Source organism: Drosophila erecta, unplaced genomic scaffold (assembly GCF_003286155.1).
Source record: "Drosophila erecta strain 14021-0224.00,06,07 unplaced genomic scaffold, DereRS2 tig00000021-arrow-pilon, whole genome shotgun sequence".
Taxonomy (NCBI): domain Eukaryota; kingdom Metazoa; phylum Arthropoda; class Insecta; order Diptera; family Drosophilidae; genus Drosophila; species Drosophila erecta.
The window spans coordinates 770282-791145 of NW_020825198.1; the positions used below are offsets into that span (position 1 = coordinate 770282).

The following is a 20864-nucleotide window of genomic DNA, read 5'->3' on the forward strand; positions in this document are numbered from 1 at the left end:
TGCGTCGAAAGATGCGCCAATTTCACTGTGCAACAAAGAGGCAGAAGTGCAATAAAAATTCCTTCTGGCTTGCATTAATTTAATAGTTACCCTATTAAACAATGCATTCTTACCACTCATAAAAAGCCTTCGATTTGTTCAGTCAGTGTGCCCTTGAGTCATTTAATTGAGCATCAGATTATTTTTGGTAAATGAGTTATTACATTTAAAGGTACAAAATACGTTATCAAGGAACACTGGGTAGCCGGCATGAAGGACTCCCTTCGAGGAGTGATTACTTTCAGTTACGTCAGCTTAGCCCCTTTTTCGAGTGGGCTATCGGGTAGAAGTCATCGGGAGGAAGCCACTTTTGGGCTCTTTTGTGGACTTAAGCGGCTCAGGAAGCCATTTGCCACCGCACGACACCGGCTCTTCGTTCCCATCCATCATCGCAGATATGACAAGTGGCCAAGTGGGCAAGTGGCCTTCCTGGCCTTCCTGGCCTGGCTCGATCATCTCGTAGCTTGAAAGTAAAGACAACGGCAGCAGGGTCTGGCTGCCTGGCGGAAAATGTAAGCAATTAGCAACTGGCGACAAATTGACGAGGCCGAAACAAAAACCAAAAACACACAACAGAATCCGTGGGTTTTGACCACCTGCTGGGATTTGTGCGAAAAAAAGGACAAGGGGAGTGGGAAACGGTGTTGTGACCAGAAGAGCGGATTGTGGCCATAATATTTGTGCCAAGAGGCGGCTGCTGCTGCACTACTGGCCGACTACCTGGTTCCAGTCCCAAATGAAGTTGCAGCAGCCAAATGTCTCACTTTTGGCAAGCCTCTAATGCCCGTGGCCATTATTGCCGTCTAGACGGATCCGAACTCGACCACCTCCGTCGCCCGACTAATGAGGATAACTCCACCCAGATAGGATCGCTTTTGTAAACGCAACTTGAGCACCTTGTGCAGCTATAAATGGTTTTCAATTATGCTGATAAATATTTCCTGAAGATGGTGCCAGAACAAAGTTTCATGTTTGCCAAAATTGGAATGTCTGATAAGCAGTCCAAAATCAACACAAATATATTACTATTATTTAGATAGTTTCATTTCATTACCAGTAATTCGCTTTACTGTCAATAAGCCTATTTTAAAACTGGGAACTTCCGAATCTGATCAGCCTATTACCCACCACAGATTACTCGAAAGTGTGATCAATATTTAATGCCATATTTGCTCGTAATTTCCACTCACCTCAGCTGCTCGCAATTAACACGGGGAAAGTGAAAAAAGCCCGGTGTGTCGGATCGGTAAAATGCAGTTCAAATAAAGGCAGCCGGGTTGGGTTTTTGGTAAAGGAGCGCAGTTATCCTGCAGATGCGATGCATTGCACAACTGCCCTCCAACTGCCGTTTTTCCACTCAATTAGGGTAGCAAAAAATACAGCGCACATTTGCCTAACCATGTACGGGGATATATATTTTCCGGATTCGAGGGAACGGAATATCTTGCTGCAGCATATGTGGCGGCGTGCGGCGCAGTTGTTGTTGCCCTGCCGTCCGAGGGGCATTGTTAATCGTATCCTGCGTAATAGCATAATAATCCCTAATCGCATCTGATCAGTTCACCTGGTTGACACACTATCCCTCTCTCTCGTTCGATTCCTCGTCCCTGTCGCTCGCACTATCGAAACGCCGGCTGCACGATTCCCATTCGCATTCCCACTTTGGCTTCCATCGATATGTCCTTTGTGCGCCTTTTGTCGCCGAGTGTCCTTTTTACCCTAACAACGGGGCTGGGGTTATTTTGACAGCGGTTCATTTGCCTTCTGCCGCCGTTTTCACTGCTGTTTCACTTTTAGCGAAAAACACTAAGAAAAATTCCGGAATCGTGCCTAATAGATCCAAATTTACACTTACGTAACTTTTGAGCTTCAACGAAAGCAAAACCATAAATATTTACACTTGGATCTGTGTGAATTTGCTGAATGTTGGTTCAATTTACACTCAGAATTTGTTTCAGTGCAGCTACTCAGCAGTTCGATTGGGGTTTGACTTTGTGTTTCGGTTTGGTTTTCCTCTTGAAGCCATGTTTTGAGTTTGTTTTATCCTCGAATAGTTCGGTTTCAATGTGTCGACTTCTATTTGGCTTCCATCGCCTACCACAACTTTTGTTGCCTGCTGCATATTTTGCTCTTTGACTAGAATGCTTGACTTTTAGCTATTTTAATTTTAGAACATTAAAAGTATTTATAAATACGTTGTATGTTTTAAGTATGAGAGTTAGTCCCATGATCTGCGCACCCCAATCGCGAATCAATCGGCCCATTATGAGTCTGGAATCCAGCTGAGCTCGGCGATTATGGCCATGCGTAAACAAAAAAAGCATTTCTGTTTCAGTTCCCATTCCCACGCAATTGAGTTTATTGTTTCGCCCGGAGAAAGGGAAAAAGGGGCGAGTGAGTGGGTAAACAAAAGCTCAGCGATCATCGACGCCTCAATGAAACTTTTTTTGCTACGAAATTAGTATTCAGTTACCATACGATCAACAACAAGTTAAACAAATCTGAAAAAAAAAAACCATGGACACAGGCCGGATGCGGCTAAGGCTAAAAAAGTCCAAGCCAAGAAGCCTCGACTGCAAGTGGGATCTCTGATCTTGGATAACCAACCGCCAATCATCATCGCTGGCCATATGCAAAATATGTTTATAAATAAACGACACTGGAAAAAAGGGATTGTTTCACAGAATGCTGCCTAAGATTGGGATTTAACTTAGATGGTGTAGTGAAGAAAATGACACTGATTACACACTAAATTACACTATTAATGATAAAAGTGTTATATCTATTATCATTTTTTAATTAGCAATTAGCTGTGCAGCACAGTAATCCATCATATTTCGCAATTGCCCAGGAGAGTGTAAACATTTTTATCGGTGCAGCGAAGCGAAATCGGTTCCGAATTCCAAGGCGAAGTCATTAATGGGATGTCACCGTAGAGTGACAGGGCAGAGCAGCCCTTTAATGGCAACTAGATGTCCTCAGCTCAGCTGAGATTGGAATGGAATCAGTTCGGCTGGTACAGGGAATGGGATTGGGACTGGGACTGCGATTTCAATGGGGATCACATCGGATCGTATTGGGGATTGGAGCGGGACTGAGTGACGGGTATTGGATTTCAACATGCAATGCACGCGGCGCGGCATGCGGCTGCATATCTGCAACGCCATCTCTGGGATACTTCGGGATCCCCTTATTCCTTATCCCCGATTCCCTATCCCAAGATATTATATATATGAATACCCCTTCCTCAAAAAAAAAAGTAAAAACAACCAGTTGCTCCACCGCAAGTGCCCGCCCGCTGATTGACATGTGATCCTCATCTTCATCGCATCCTCCACAAGTTTCTATGGCTTGCAAATAGCGACCCTCTGGCCTTAACATTTAAATACACTGTAAATATAAAGTTTATAGCAGCAGTATATATTGAGGCTTTGAATTAAACCAAATATTTTCAGGAAGAGCATGTATCAGATATGAATAGTTTCATTAAAAATTGCTGCATATTAACCACAATTTACCGTTAGACGTAGGGTATTTAAATTCTGTATTTCCAAAGGTGTTTTTCTAGTTTTTTTTTTCCGATTTCTGCTGCTTTTAACCTGCTGTTGATTCTTCGGCGACGCTGCTCATTTGTCATTCAGGCGAAACACTCGCGAGTCGTAAAGTAAGCTCCGTTTCAGTTCCAGTCTCCTGAAATCTGCCGAGGAAGACGTGAAATCATCTCGAGACGTCGTTGCCGCCGCAGTCATAAAATTATGATCGGTATTTTTTAGCCTTCCGTTCCCCTGGGAAATTTGAACTGTGTCGGTGGTTTTTGCCAGCATTTTTTAGTTATTTTGAGTCTAGTTTTTCGACATGGAACATGGATTTCTGTTGTATTTCATGCAACACCTTGTTCCCCGATTTCCAGGAACACATGTATGTATGATCTCGGGACATTCCTGAACTGCGTTTCCACGGAAACTTGCAAATAGACCGTAGTAATTAAAGGCACGAAAGCCGAAGAGCAATAAACATAAGCTTATTCAGCCCAGTCATGTCTCCCATTCAGCCATAGCGAACCAATTCAAAACCATTTCTAACACAGACGATAACCAGAGAGACGTGTCGTTTTTCACAAACAACGACGCGCCCGCTCATTTTCAATGAAAATTTCCACAATTTCCTCAATGGATCGTCGTCGGCCTATCATGTGTGTGTAATACGATCGTGGATTTCTTGGCCAGAAACCCTGCAACTTCTGCGTTGCGATGGAGTGGGTGAAAAGTCGAGGCGCCTCGAACTCTTATGACTGTTCAAGAGATGTCGTGGACCCAAATAAAGATAAGATTCGGATAAGCCGTGCGTTTCGATTTAGTCGTTTGAAAACTCGTTAATAAGAATTTGGTTAATCCGCTGATAACAACTAGTTTTCCATTGAACGGAGGCGCATAACGCTTATCTGTCTTCGGAATTAATATGACAGATTGAAAGACTACCGTTTAATCGTTTTTCGTTATACGAAAATTTCTCAGGATTATTAGAGCTATCAGCTTATTCGTATACGAATAATAATACTACTACTAATAATTATACTAATACGAATTAGATACTAGCCCATAATTATTTATTATGAATACTCATACTCATTTTCTTTTATTTAGCAATGAGTTTAAATTGTTTTCATTTCACAGCGGTTAAAATCTAATTTACCCATGAATATATTTAATATTCATTCCGTAATTAATCAAGCCCTTGTTGAACCACTCGCACATTGTCTGTTTCGCCTTTTCGTGTTGATTGTGGAACCTCCTTATCCCACAAAACACTTTTCATTCATTTTCATGCTCATTCACAAAACATGAGAAAAAAAAAGGAAAACAAACATTGCAGTCGTGAGAGGGAAAATTATTGAGCGAGAGTTACTGTTCGTGTTTTCTCATTTTCAGCTGAGAAAAGCCGCCGACCAATCACAAAACCATTTCCCCTTTTCAAAAACCCGAGCATTTTGCATCTGGTGGAGAGTGTTCAGATTTATTTGGAGAGTTTTGGAGAGCAATTCGTTAAGCCGGGTCTACAAAGGTGAGTATTTGTGGACCGTGGTGAATTCAGGGGAAATGTTAGTACATTGAATAGTGTCTACAAAGTGCGGGATTGGGATTGTATTTTGTGGATTGGATATTGTGGTAAGGTTGAGTTCCCGTTTTGTTACTCGGGTAGAAGTCTATTTTGTGGAAGTTGAGGCACACCGGCTGTAGAACTTGTTCAAAATTTGGCCAAGAGCTGAACGCATCCGAAAGGTTTTATTCCTTAATTGTATTTTAAACGTTTGTTATATTATGTAGATTGTCTAACAAGATAGATTAAAATATTCTAAAAAAACTAAATTCGTTCTTTTCAAAATCATCGTACTCTTCTCTATCAACTTGTTGAAAATGAGGAACTATTCTCCTCTCCGGCTCCACATAGGCTCCACATTACACCGATCCATTCTACTTGGTGAATTCTCCATTTACACCCCTCTCAAGATATTCGCTTTAAATTAAATTCCCATTGTGGATTTAAAAAGAATCTGAAGACTAAACACGAATGGCTTCCCCTCAATTCCAGATTACAGTCCACTTAAGCAGACCTCTCCACAACAGTCCTCTTGGGAACTCTCCCAAATTCCGGTTTCCAGCTGTGGTACAAGTTCTACACCTCATCCACATGGTGGGCTTCCATGAGAGAGTCTCAGTTACCCCAGTCTCCACGCTCTCACTCTCCAACCACCGAAGACTCCGCCTATCAGCGCTCTTCGGATCGGCCCGCTCGGGGGTATAAAAGCGGGCGCTCTGAGCGAGCAACATTCATTCGTGTGCCGACCGCTCGCTGCAAAAGATATAAAAATCGAGAACGCAAACGCAGAAAACACGCTGGATTAAAGTGTTTCGTTTCGAGCATCGACAGAGTGTGAAAACAAAGTGAAGTGAGCGCGCACAAAGCCAACAACTCGCAGAGAAACCGAAATCAAATCAAATTGAATTGAAAAGCAAGTCAAGAGCTAGCTTTAACTGAACCTCGCAAGTAATCCGGTACGACCGTGTAACAACCGCCAAGATTCTACTCAAGGAGCGTAAAGCAATCATCTCCAGAATGAAGTCCCTGACGGCCGTCTGCCAGACAGGTGCCTCCGGAATGCCGGCCTTGAACGCCAGCGGGCGCATCCAGCGCCATCCCACGCACCGCGGCGACGGTGAGAACGCCGAGATGAAGATGTATCTGTCCAAGCTGAAGGACCTCGTTCCGTTCATGCCCAAGAACAGGAAGCTCACCAAGCTGGAGATCATCCAGCACGTCATCGACTACATCTGCGACCTGCAGACCGAGCTGGAGACGCACCCCGAGATGGGCAACTTCGATGCGGCAGCCGCTCTGACGGCGGTGAACGGACTCCACGAGGACGAGGACAGCGACATGGAGGATGCGGATGCCGAGGCGGAAGCGGAAGTCGATCCAGATGTCCTCGCCCAGCGCCTGAACGCCGAGCAGCCGGCGAAAGTCTCTAGTCCCGCCGCCCGTCTCCCGCTCACCGATCGCCAAACGCCCAACACTCTTGTGGCGCCCGCCCATCCGCAACAGCAGCAGCAGCAACAGCAACTGCAACTGCAGCAGCAGCAGCAGCAACTGCAATCACAGCAGCAACTGTCTAACAGTTTAGCAACGGTGAGTTAACAAACGAATTGCTAAGTTAGTGAAATACCCGAATAGGAGGAAGTGGGCAGATGAGCACAGCTGAGGTGGAAATAATAGGAGAAATGCCAAGGCTTCGGTAGAAATATTAATTTTTGAGAAAATAGCATGGTTAAATAGGAAAGGTGTTCAAAAAAGTATCTGACTTGAAGATTTCAATTTAAAATCACTCGTTTTAACTCTGGGCAATAGTGCGATAAATTCCAGCAGTGAAGATTGGCAAAAGCATATCCCACCGATTTGAGTGCCACTATTTTGACCGCAGCTGTCTGACATTTGCATTGCAAATATAGGAGACAATTGAGTGTCAAACTGTTTGGCTTTACTTGTTTTTGTTGCGCGAGTGACCTCATTCATAAGGCGATTGTCGAATGTTTGCGTGAGAGGAGGGGTTTTATTTTTTTCATTCGTTTTTCGTCAGGACGACTTTTGGCGAGTCTTGGGAAATTTCTTTACTGGGCTTTCGACAACAATAAATATCACGGCCTTCTTCGCCCCGAAAATTTCATTTCGTTTTTATATGTATGTACAAATGTATGTATGTATGTAGACATTTCACAGACCGTCTTTGTGCGATTGTATGGGTTGCGGTTGTTGTCGCCATCGTTTCTTTCTTTTGTGTGTTGCCTATACGTAGCTGTTAATTTTTTCTCGCGGCCTTTTTCTGTTGTTGTGATGTTTTAAATGAACACCTGCAGATACTTAAATTTATTTCACACACTCGCACACACACTCACACGCACTTGCGAGCTTGAAAACGGAATTTGAAATTGGGGAATCATCAGTCTTCGTATTTTATTTCATTTGGGTTTATTTTTTGGCTTACTTCATTAGCGCTCAGCTTCGTTTCTTCATCTTCATCTTCTTCGTTTTCGGATTTTCGATTATTAATGATGTTGGCGAAAAAATTCGTTTGCGACCTACGTAAAAACAGGTTCAAAAACGCTTTTTTCAGTGGGTTTTTTAAACATATGTTCGACTGGGTGACCCGCCAAGTGTTATTAATTTTCGATCGCTGATTGTTGATAAATTGTGAAGGTGGAAACCCTTCTTCCAAACTTAGAGAGAGATGATTTTCAACTCGTGCCTTCTTCTTTTAAAATGTTTGATTAATATCACAGTGGGTTTTGAACTCAGTCCGCTTTGCGTACGTCTGGTTTTTCACATTTTTGGTGCGTAATTTTGTGTGTTTGTTGTGGCAAAACATCTGCAACCCACAAACATATATATTTTTTGTGTTTGTATGATGTGTCACCGCCGCAACAACAACAGCACAACAATCCGAGAATTCTTTCGAAAACACGCACACACACATACACAGAACACATGGGGGCACTCAGAAAACTGTAAAAAGAAATGCACGTGTTCAAAATGTTCTCTCTGTGGGTTGTTTTCAGTTGTTTTTGCTGTTGCTTTTTCGATTTTTTTTCGCGCAGCTGTGCGCCAGTCGCCAGTCGGTCGCTTTCTACATTGTGTTCCCCCCACGGATCCTGCCCCCCCTTCCACAACCGCCCCCTCGCAGTCAGAGAGCAGAAGACGGAGGAGCGGAGAGCGCAAGACACTGGGGGAAAAACTGCGTGATTTCTATGTTTGCGCAGTTTGAACTGCGGATACTTTTATACGGTTCATTGAAGCCAGCTCGCTGAGATGTTATTGTCAAATATGTTGTATCTTCAAATGCACTAAGAACATGCAAATCATTTTGCCCAGTGCCAAAGAACTGAAATAAGTGCAAAACAAAAGCATCAGTGACAGCTCGTTTGATTTTCTTGGCGCCTCTTTATTGCCCCATTGCCCCCCTCCACTCAACGACATCAGCTTCTCAGCGAGCGTCTGAAGCACAAAAAACAATCAGTGGAACAGGCAACTAATTGATAACATAGAATGGCGAAATCAAACAGCTAATAAACAAATTACTGCATTTCAATCGCACATTAATAAAGTACTAATTTGAATTTTGCCGCTTTTCTCTTTTTTTAGCCACTGAATGCGGAGAAAGACAGCAGACAGTCGTAAGCGTGGAAAAACGCCCAGCCGGGAAAACCCACGGAACCTATAAACTTATTAACTAAATGCATAATGAAAGTACAGTCAAAACTCCACTCGCAACCTTCGTGTGAAGATCTCCGCATAAGATAACGTGTGAAACTCTCAAGAAAACCACAGCCCAGGCGCATCTCTACAACGCTCCTTTTCCCGGGCGAAAGGAAAAGCCGGGAAAACGAGACCTCGCTTTTGGCTCAACAGAGTTTAGTTTAAAGATTTAATAACAAGAACACAACAACACAAAACCTAGCATTAGAGCAGCGTAAGCAAGTAAACATTATGATTATTAATTAAACATTACAACTAGGATGGCGCTTAAGAATGAACGGAAGAAAACTTGGCAAAGCTTTAAACAATTTAATTTTTCCTTTAACGCTTGAAATTACACTGAAGCATATATTTTTGTTTTCCTAATTTTAGTTTTGTTTTGGTTTAAACAACGCAAGAAAAAAAATGTTACTAATGCAAAGCAAACAGAGATCAGCAATAAAAAAGAATTTAATAAAAATGCACAGGCATCAAACTGCTATTACGTTGAATCATCGTTTTCTGCATTGCGATTATATGATTTAAATCCAAATGATTTTCCTATTAATTTTAATCAATGAAGAGTTTTCCTATTATTGATTAGCCACAGCCAATAAATAACAAGAACAACCAACTCAGCAGCACACACATTCAAATTCATTAATTTATATCGAGAGAGTACGTTTAGTGTTTAAGTTTGAGAAAGTTCATTTCCAGGCACTAATTTTCACTCACACCACTCACACAGAAACACACACACCTCATTTTGTAGTTTTTCCGAGTCCCTTGGATCGTTTTCCTCTTCTTTTTAAATCGAAATAACGTATAATGCATATTAATTATTACCAGATATACACTAAAACCTATAAATATATATTAATATATGTTCTGTGATCTGTAGCATACTTTGTACAAAGTGTTTTTTTAGCATAATCATGCGATTTTAATTATGATCCGCAATCGAAATTACACATTTTTGTTCTCATTTCGATGGTAAAAACACTCTATCATGATGTAAAGAAAAAACAAAAGAAAACATTTGATGATGTTGCGAAAAAATATATATCTAAAACATAAAGAAAAACAAACACTAGCTCTTAATAAATTGCAAAAAGTAAAAAACATTAAAAACCGAATATTTCAATGGATTTCCTTGGGGGATGCGATTGCGAGAAACTGCCAGATCTTACCACAAAAGTCGGTAACTACCTGCAAACAACAAGTAGCCGAGGGAGGAAAACTCACCTGGATGGCTATTTTCACATGTAAACAAGTGCAACGAATTACCAGAACAATGAGGTGGATGATACTATTCTCAGAGTTTCATGGGCGAGCGAGTTTTCTCACGCAGCCGCCGCCTTTGTCATTAGGGGTTTGGTTTTCCCGTTTCCCATTTTCGATTTCCCAGGTAAAACGGCCGCAGGGCCCGTGGAAAACTCGACCTGCACACGTGTGCGAATTGCGGACGGAAAATTTCGGTTGAGAAAATTTCCTTCATTCCTTCACTTTTGCCTGCCTGGCTGCCCGTTTTTCCTTCTATTTCGCCTGCCGCCGACCACTTGGGTGTGGATTTAGTTTTGGACTTTCTGCGCTACCCGCAGCTGTCTGCCCTCCCACTTGCACTCACCCACCACCCACTCTCTCCCTCTCTTTCCCGCTATCTAGCGGCCTATTAGCGTTAATGATTGCAACTACAATGCACTGACCAATTGGCAATTGCGACTACAGCTCGGCTTGGTTTCGAGATCGGGGCTTGGAGCTCGCAACTTGGAACTTGGAGCACTCGGTGCCAGCCGCCCCATTCAAATGTCAATTCGGATCGGACCCCAGTGGACCGCTGGAAAACACTTTGAGCAGCTACGACAAGCTTTTCCTCGGAGCCCATAAACCTGGGATGCTCTATGGAGCAAGTGGAAATTATGGAAAAATACATCAATATAAATTCATTCATTTAGTTCTTGCAACTTCATTTACCAGTTTACTCATGCCACAAAGTAGTTCCCGATTTCCTAGTACTAAACTCAACACAACACCTTTTTGAAAATATGTTTTTTAAGCTGCTGCCTAATTGAAATATCTTCGTTGACAGATCTCCGGCAATTGCTTCCCATTAATTGAGCAATTATTTAATCGTACAAAAGTGCCCATTCCATCACCAGAAAACCGCATTACTATCTGCTTGTTAGGGTATGCCCAGTCGTTTAAACTGGAGTCGCAGGCATTTGGAAACTAATAGGAAAAGAAACAAAACACACTGGGGTTCACATGCATTGTCTATGGGGGACATGCATTGTTCACTGGGAAAAAGTGCAGCAAAGTTTGAGAAAATAAATAGTTCAGAAATCAGTTGAACTTCTGCCTTGCGATCGATTGAATGATGTATTTTACCAATAAAGTATAGAAAGATACATCCCTAGGCATAGCAATGGATTGTAAAAGATGCATTTGAATACCCAATTTCTCGCTGTGCAGCGGTGCGTTTTATTCGACGTCGCCCGTTCTGGGGGCCAATGATCTCCGATTCCGAGCCAAACTCTGGTATGCGCTAATTGTTTGCAGAGCTTTGGGCTCTGAGCCATTGGCCAGGTACAATTAGTGCGCTCACCTTAGTCGCTCGGGTTTTCTCTCATGTAATGATCATTTTTTTGTTTTTTGGGTGCGACTGCGCTGCGCTGAGACGAGAAATCAGTGAAACTTGAATTACCATAAAAACTCGTGTAGCAGTCAACAGCTGCGGCAACTGCGCGATTGCGATTGCGAATGCCGTCGCCTCGGCTCAGCCAGCCTTCCAATGGCCGTGCCGGAAAATTTTGACATAATAATTGTCAAGCTGACATTTCCAACCACGCAGCTGACAGCTGAGCCCGAACCAGCCGGGCTCCCGAGTGTTAAACGTAGCTATATATGCTCGAACTACTCGAACTCCCGGCTTAACCCCTTGCGATCCCAGGCGGATTACGGGCGGGATTATGGAAGTTAACCTCAGAAAACTCGCCGTAATGCCACGATTTTCGGACATTCAAGGCCAACATATGTTTCGAATAACTTGCGTTCCTTTAAATTCGAAGTACTGTGATTGACTTTTACCTTCAGAAACAGTTGACAAAAAACATGTCCGGAACAAATATAAGTTCTCTGTTTTTTTTGCATTCTAATATTGTTTAAGCTAAACAAGTGCTGACTGTGCAATCCTATTGATTTTAGGTTTCTGAAGTACCCATTAAGGTTTTTGGATTCCCAGGCACGTTCAGTAAATATTGACAAATAAGTGGGGTTTCTGTTAATGATTGTCAACAAAGACGGTAACTAAGCCAAATGAATGCGCAAGGTGTACAAATTGAAATAAATGAAAAGACGCCTCGTAAAATATGCATATATTTCTCAGCAACCTCTTGTGGCTTATTTGCATAGTTGAATTACGGATTTTCTAGGGTTAAGCGTCTTTTTCCAGCCCCATCTGAGGTCTCCGAAATGAAAGCTAAGCCACAATCAACTTTGGCGAGGTGCGCATAAAAATCGCATTTAATTGTGATTTTCACACGAAATACAATGCGCATGAGCAACTGGCGCCGCTGCTTGGAAATGCTTAAATCGATGGGGCGGCGGGCGTTTTATTGAGGGGGAGTGGGGAGGGCGCGGTATGGCTTGATGGCAATTTGTGTAACTAGCGGTAAAGCGCAACTACTAAACAGTCCGCGACCGCTGGAGGTGTTGTTGTTGTTGTGGTGGTGGCTTTTGGGAAACACCTGCAAAACGCAAAACGCACCTGTTTCGCTAAACAACAACATTAGCAACAACAACAACAACAACCGGCAAACGAAAAGTAAAACAAAGTCAAGACACCAACGCCAGCGAAAATAGAGGCAACACAACTACTAACTCACATAACGATGTATATAAAAGCAACGCGGACACGGCTCAGCAACTTTTCCATTGGTTAAGCTGGGCAAGGTGGGGCAGCAAGGGGTTAAGGGGAACCGACTTTGTGTAATTGAAGCGGCCATCTGTCTTTGTGGCGGGGAAAAGCGGGGGACAAGCGGAAAAACTGGGTGAGAGTTCCACGCGAATTAGGAAATCGAAACCAAGTTGAAGTCGTACAGGGAAACATATGTAAACGCACAGCAATGGGCAGCATGCTAGCAACGTGTCCTTTAAATTATATGTATATTAAAATTCATATTTTTAACACACCTTGCATGTTCCAATATGTATTATTTATTGGATCCTTCAATCTGCTGGGATGTAAGTTACCACTCCCGGCTACCCTAGAGGCTTTACCTCATTTGTTTTCTTGGCAATCGAGTCAGGTGCACGGATCGGAAACTTAAACGGCGCGACCATCTACCACCGCAGTCGAGCTCCATCAGCTGGCGGAAGTTGGCAAGAAAAGCCAGAAAGTCGGACGGCAGCTGACGATCGGAGGGAATGGCTGTGGGTCGAGAAATGGGACCCCGAAGGCTGGACAGCATTGATTTCAGCTGCGTCACCGGGCCATTGTGGCTTTGTCAGCCAAGGTGGTGCAGTTGAGGTGGTGCTGCCAGGGTGGTGCAGAAAAGGGGTGGTGCCGCCGCCGTGGTTCAGTGGCCGCCACATGTTGGCCTAATGACAGCTCTGACTGGTAAGACTCAGCCGCACTGTTCAGATTTTCCCTCAAACGTTGGCGATGACAATGGTCGAGAGGTGCGGCTGCTGCAGTTGCAATATCTGTTGCTGCTGCTGTTGCAGTTGCCGTTGCAGTTGCAGTTGCAGTTGCTGCCGCCTGACATTTGATCGAATGACAAGGGGTCAGGAAGGGAAAAATAGAAAACCCCAAACGCCAGCGATGACGAACTGCGGCGAGTGTCAAGCCGTAAATTAAATAGAATTATGCACAATTCCTTATCGCCAATTGAATTGTTGCTATTCAATTTTTCTACCTCTGCCTCGAGGCTCTGACTAATGCGCCACCCGAGTTGCCGACGAGATTGATATGCGATGGGGAACTGCAACTGCAACTGCCAACAGCAACTTGCAACTTGCAGCAGCAGCAGCAACAACGAAACCAAAGACCACCAGCAGCAGCTGCAAGCTCATAAAAGTGCTTATTTTTTGGCTGCGCTTATGAATACCCTAATATGTACAAATATGAATGCGAAGTGCTTTAAGCCAATTACCACAATTTATAAGCTGTTCTTACGTGTGAGTAAAAACTGAAAGCTATCAGCTCTTACACTTACAATTATATTCAAGTCCCTTAGACTTTTTGAAACAATTATTGTTGTGGGCTGCTGATACCACCAACTATACCCCTTAATAGCGAACAAGAGCCGAAAATCCGACATTGATAAATGCCATCCCACGCCTTGGCTGTGTTTAGGCCAAATAAAATAGGAAAATCGCAAATAAATACTGACCGCGCTCCTGCCGTTGCAGTTGGTTATTTCATTCATTTTCATTTCGTTTTGCTAATTGATTCATTGATCTTGGCGATATAGCTCCCCGGTGACCAGAGCTTAGCCCCAGCCCCCCATTATCCACCGATCCTGGCGCAGATCGTAACATAATTCTTTGGCGAGCTGCGGGACCAGAGACTCGCATTCATTTGCACGCCTGTCCACTTGGCCGTCAATTGTGCACAAAGACATTATTAGCCGTCTAGGAATTCAATTCCATTTCCATTGTCGGCCTGGCCAACTGGCTTTTCGCGGCTTTCGAGGCACGGGGCTTGGCCGGGTTTTTTTGTTTTTTTTTTTTGTTTTTATGTTGCTGCTGTAGCTGCAATTTGTTAAATTGACAAAAACTTTTTGCGATAAACTTGGCGCGTTATTAAATTCAATAAATTTGCCTCTTGCTCCGCAGGCTGGGCTTTTTTATCCGCTATCGCAGGCCAGATCAGCAAATACAAATTCTGTTTAAGATACGAACAGTATCGATCGATTTGGCCAGGTTAATTGCCACACGGAGGGGCGTGGCCATCAGATATACTCGTATTCGTTATGCGATGCGATTCTTATCTGTCACCGCTGAGGCGAATTAAATTTGCAATCAATGAAACCCAGCCAGCTTGTCAGCTTGTCACAAATGCCACAACCTCTTCCTCTATTTGCAGCAATACCCCGAAAACACAAAGGCTGCCGCCAGCCCAAAAGACCACGAAGCCAAGAAAGAGACTCCAATCCAAAGCCGGGACTCGAAACTCCGGACTTGAAACTTCCGTCGCACATTTGCCATTTGTCATGCGATGTCAGAGCGGTCCAAAGATGCCCAAAAATGGCGACGAAGGAACAGACTTCGCATATAATTTACGATTATGTGGAGGCCCCCAGCGAAAAGGTGGGGGTGCACTATAGAAAATTGATTTTTTATGTTTTCGAAATTTCGAAAAAGGAAGCATGCCTAACCCTTTCTTAACCAACATCACTACAGTGAAAAAATACCTTGGAATTTAAAAGCACAATAATACAAAAACCATATATATTACAAATAATACAATTTAGGGTTAACACTTGGTCCTTTGACCAATACGCTTGTAAAATTGGATGGTAGGGTTTTACATTTTTGGGTTGGACCACCGCAATTTTCTGAGTGCAGCGTACTCAGTCTGTGGATTGATTTAGGTTGCCGCCAAGCCAAACTTATGGAGCCATTGATGGACGCACTTAGCCGGCAAAGAGTCGGAAATTTACGTTGACATTCAGTTGGCTGCAGTGTGCTAACCCCTCCGCTCCTTAACCCCTGACTGCCTAATTATTTTATATGGCAGTTGCAGTCATATTCGCAAACACACACCTCCAAAAACTGCATTACTGCATTCACGTTGGCGTCGCGGCGCCGTTTGCTGTCGATAGATGGAAATTTGTTTGCCATAAATATTATTTTTCACGCGTTGCCGCGGTAGCTGCCAAAATGTGTGGAGATGCCGCCAACACTGAGCAAAATAATGGGTGGGAAGGAGGGGGGCTGGCCAATCAGCTTGGGGCATCGCCAACGTTGCAGCGTCTTTGGTTTTGGCCCAACTTTGTTGTCAACACCGCAACGCCTGCAGTGCGTCAATCTCTGCATAAACATTTGCATTCGTTTATGCATTTTCCTCTATTTTATTTGAGCGTTTTTCGAATTTTGATTGGCTGGAAATGTTTATTGAATTTTGCCATTCTCCTAATATCCGCGTCTAATGAAATATCTTTTTTAAAATGACTAACACATACACACTTTTCTTTTCCTGGAAAGTAAAGTTGAAATTTAGCGCACACTCTCAGTATTTTATAATACCCCAATCCCTAAATATTTTTAAAAATTTAATTTGTTACCGATTTCTTCAAGAGAAACTCAGGATTCAGTGTTTGGTACTGATCTTAACTTTCGAGCAATTTCCCTCAATTCTGTTTGCCACCTGTCTATCAGGCATCTACCTTGTCTAATTAACGCTTCATCGCCGTTGAACGGCAAAAACACCCTGAGTCGGCACATCTGCAAAGGCAATCGGATTGCACTTCTCCAAAAAGGTGGAGGCCAAGCCAAACCCAATTCAAATCCAGGCCTATAATCGCAGTGCAGAAATCTCATTAACGCAAGAGGCCAAAAAATCCACACCGAAAATGAGCAGAGCGGGGGAAAAGCGATTGCCCAGAGCTTGGTCAATTAATAAAGAAGCGTGAAATTGAATTTCTTAGCCATATATGCGCAGTGCAGACTTCACACCCCAAGATCCGGGCCCAAATCTAGACGGCATCTCAGCATCGTCTTTTTCCCGCGGCTGCATCGCAGAAACTGCGAAAAAGGAGGCAAGCTGGCATGCAGGTGTGGTTCGGCTGAGTTGCGGCTATTAAAACTCAATCTGAAATTCAAATCGTAATATAGGGCCACCTCTTCTGGCAAAAAAGGCCGCAGAAACAAAAGGCCAGCGACAAAAGATCGAGACCCAAAAACTATTCACACAAAGCCAGCCAGAAATCAAAAGGCCTGAGCGAAGCCAAAGAATTTCTTCTCGCCGTCGCATTTTGGCCAAAACGAGCCGAAGAACGGTCATCCAGTCCAGTCCAGTCCATCCGTCGACCAAGGCTATCTCAGCATTTGATCTGAGACGATTCGTCGAAGGTTCGCCAAGGTTCGGAGGATGAGCTGCAGTCTACACTGCAAGAAAATGGGGCATATGACAAGCAATTGGTAGCTCATTTTACATTTCAAAGTGTAAGTATGCTTAAAACATTTTGTGGTAGGCGATACTACTTTTTATTGGACTCTAACCTCATTAATTATGAGATTCTGACTTAGTTACACGGATTTTCTTTCACTGCACTCCCGTTCTAAAGGCCATCTCAGTCACAGTCGCAGCCTGACTCTGAATATGAGTCGCGATGTGCTCCGCAAGGAATTCTTTCAATTCATTTGGCTTCGACTGGGTTTCTGGGATCTGGGATCTGGGATCTGGGTCCCACTCCTTCTCCGTTTTTTTTTTTTTGGCAAAGATCCTTTGGGTCCAACGCGCGGCGCATTTCAATGCTGCACGTGCAGGCCAAAAGCGAACCTTCTTCGTTTTGTCTTTTACTTTTTTCGGTTCCCCTTGAGAGGTTTTGCCTTTGAGCCGAGATTGAAATTTGCTGAACACCGGCGTGGCATAACTCCGCTTATTTTGCTCATCTTTTTTGTGGGTTTGGGTTTGGGTTTGCAATTTTTTATCTGTATGTGTGTGTGCTGTTTTTTGGGATCGACTGCGCTTCCTTTTGACGGTGACGACTTTTATTAATATTTCGGGGATTGGTTTGGGGCTTGGGGCCTTTTTGCAACTCGGTTAGGGACTGGAACTCGGCAGAGAAGAAGGGTATCAGACAAAGCTTCTCGGAATCGTTCCTTGTGATCAGCTTAACGCTTTTATATGATGCCCTTTATTTTCAAGGAAAGATTTAAGAAAATTGCATGCATTAAGACGACTGTCAGAGATCAGGAATATGATTAATACGTCAAAGTTAATTTGCTTTAACTGCACGCAAAATGACGTTGGATTAATACCAGTAATAAAATAAAGACGATTTCAAAATGCAGTTTATATGTTCAAAAACAAGCAAAAAATAATAATAATATCAGAAGACCTAAATTACCTTATTCTTAATATACAAGAAGTTTAGCGCGACAGTGATCTCATTTTTCGCATTTTAATGACACGCCCATAAGTTATTTCAAACACTTGATCAAATATTTTAGTTAATTAACCCAACACTCTTAGCAGTTTTTGCATTTGCAGGTAAGTTCTGAATTCGATTTCATTCTAAAACCCAAGCCAAATCGTTTTTTGAAGCTTGGCATTTTTTTTGCGGCGAGGGGAAAGGTTTTGCGAGGGCCTTTGAGTATTTTGAAGACAAATCATGCCCCTTGGTCGCATTGGATCGCTTTGTGTGGCTTTGTCTTGTGGTTTTAGCCAACCTGCCCTCCACCTTCTCCTTCTTTTGCCATTCCGTTTGGGCCGCAATTCATCGCCGATGTGGCTCGAAGGCATTTTCATCTCATTGCTGGTTTCATGCAGACTTCTTCCAAAATTAAGTTATAATTTTGAAGCCGTAGCTGCTGGGTGGTCGGTATTTGCATTTAAATTGCAAACAAATCATCTCAGACCTTTGATTTATAGTGGAAAGTCGTCGCCTCAATTAAAAAGCGAGCCAAAAAGAAGTAAATGAAACGGGGAGATTGCTGATCGTTTCTGCATGCTGATTTTGATGATGAATACTCCGCAAACTTGCACTTGCAAAAATGCTGAGCATTTTTAATAACTCTCATTTAATAACTTTTTCTTTTCAGTTCAGTGGACTTATTATCCAGTGCCCAACTTTTTCCCGGAGTAAGGAATGAATTAGTTAACCTATGGCTATATATCGAAGTTTTTATATTTAAACCCTGAGATATTTTCGAGTGTAATATTGATGACGGCTGCGTAGGTAGTGGAACGGTAGCCATGCAGATCGTCAGCGGCAGTCGTTCCCATATGACAGCCTTTGCAGCTACTTGTACTTATCGCTGTTTCACTGTTTTTTTCCCTCACTTTTTTTTTGTGAATTTTTCATTTGTATGAGAGCCGGAAAATGAGGTGCGTCGGCAGATAAAGAAACCCGCAGCCACATCGTCTGAAAGAATGCCACACAATTCATAAAACCGTGAGCCACAAAGAGGAAAAAAAAATCGGAAAAGAAGGCGAGAGAGGTGAGCCATTCTTTGGCAGCCACTTGGCAACGAACGTCACGTAGCGGCGGCATCATTAGCCAAACCGCCGGGTCTCAGTCTTCAGGCCCGGTCTCAATCCCAAATGGAGACAGAGTCTGAGGCTCAGCGGCTTGGAAGCCTACACAGAGGGAAACGTCCCACCACATTGCCTTGAAATGTGGAATGTGCCAATGCATGGTAAATAGTAAATAGGGGAGGCCATGATATCTAGGCATTTTTAGCTAGAAATATCAAATTATCAAATGATATCGCTGATAAGTAACAGTAATAAATGATAAACAAAACCAATAAAGTATTTCTCTCGGTGCACTGACTTATCTGTTGCTGTTTTGGCGGCGGCCTTTCCATTTTCCCACTCACTTTGCTGTGTGCAACTGTTGCTCGCCGCTCATTAATCCCGAGCCTCCGATTCCGACTGAGACTCATACTCAGACTCAGATTCGGATTCGGATTCAGAGGCCATATCCCGGCCTCAGCCTCAGCTGCACCTACTTTCAGCTCTTTTGTTTGCCGCACACCTGAGAGGAAATGCGTAACAAACACACACAGCTGGTGGGTAATTTCCACGAAGTGAGTGCCGAGACTTTGTTGTTACTCTGAGATTTGTCCACGGCGGAGGTCATCAGCTCACACATCGCTCATCGCACATCGCACAGCGGTATAGGAGTATACTATATGCGGGTGCAAGTATGTAGCCCTCGGCTGGAAGGAAGGGGCTCGAGAATGGGTATGTGGAACCCACTTTCGAGAGGTCCATTGTTCGCCCTATTGACAGCCATTCAAGTGGAATTCCCCGCATCTTTTAATTGTTCCATAATTAATGTGGGAAAAGATAGTACGAATCTCCGCCGCTGATTGAGACATGGCATACAGAGTTCGGTGGATGAGTTCGAGATCGACTGGTATCGGATCAGGCCGGGCCATCCGCTACATGTCGAAACTGTCAGCGGCGTTTGAAGAACTCCATCGAGCACTTGAGGCTGTGGCGAGCACGGAAATGCCGCTCAAGTGGCAGATTGAACTCTGGAGAAAATATGCAGACGATCTGAAGCAATTGTTTTGAATCGAGTGCAAAGCCTCATTAATTGTTGGAAAATACTTCACCGAATGGAAGCAGACGACTTTTCTTCAAGTATCTTCTCTCTCTAAGAAATAATAATTCAGTGAAAACATATCAGGGCTTCATAGTTTTAATATTACGAATTAATGACTATATTTAGCCGGAACAGGATGTTTTAATCAGATTACAGCACCCCTTTTGAAAGAAATATACACCCTTTTCCATTTATTTTTCCTTCTTAAAAATGTAATTAGTTAAAGCCTACATTTTTGACTTTTACCAATACTTCCTTATTTGCTTTCATTTGGTGAAATATGAAACATATTTGGCCTTATTGCATTGTTAGTTCTTCCACGGAAGCGGAAGTATATAATCGGATTATTGTATTTGTCCGTTAAAAGATCAATAACAAGGACGGAAAAGGGCAAGATCTTGGTTATGCCAATTAAAGTATTTCTTTCCCAGCATTCAGGGCAAATTAGGGTTTTTAAGGAGATACAAGACGCAGGTAATGTCCAGCATTAAAATCTCGTTGTATAAAACTGCATTAACAATTCCAGTTTCTTTCATCATTCTCCCCTTTTAAGACAGCCAGCGATGATTACTCATTCGGTTGGGTTTTTGATTTGAGGGGAGCAGCAAATTAGCCTCTGACAACTCAATTGGACATCTGCAGAGTGCGGAGCCCCCACAAAATGGACGATTTGATTTGGTTGCATTTGGACCACACCCATTGAGTAATCCGCTAACACAGAACAGAAATCCTTCCCGGCTCAGTCATTTGGCACAT

The 20864-nt window shown here is 43.2% G+C and overlaps 1 protein-coding gene across 1 annotated transcript; it reads left to right on the forward strand.

The window, feature by feature from the left end:
• Nucleotides 1-5868: 5868 nt before the first annotated feature.
• On the forward strand, nucleotides 5869-9471 carry LOC6544900 (protein extra-macrochaetae). The gene is made up of 2 exons (XM_001971016.3): nucleotides 5869-6723; nucleotides 8731-9471. Exons 1-2 carry the CDS (start codon nucleotides 6154-6156, stop codon nucleotides 8764-8766), a joined length of 606 nt encoding a protein of 201 aa, XP_001971052.1. The 5' UTR covers nucleotides 5869-6153; the 3' UTR covers nucleotides 8767-9471.
• Nucleotides 9472-20864: the final 11393 nt, after the last annotated feature.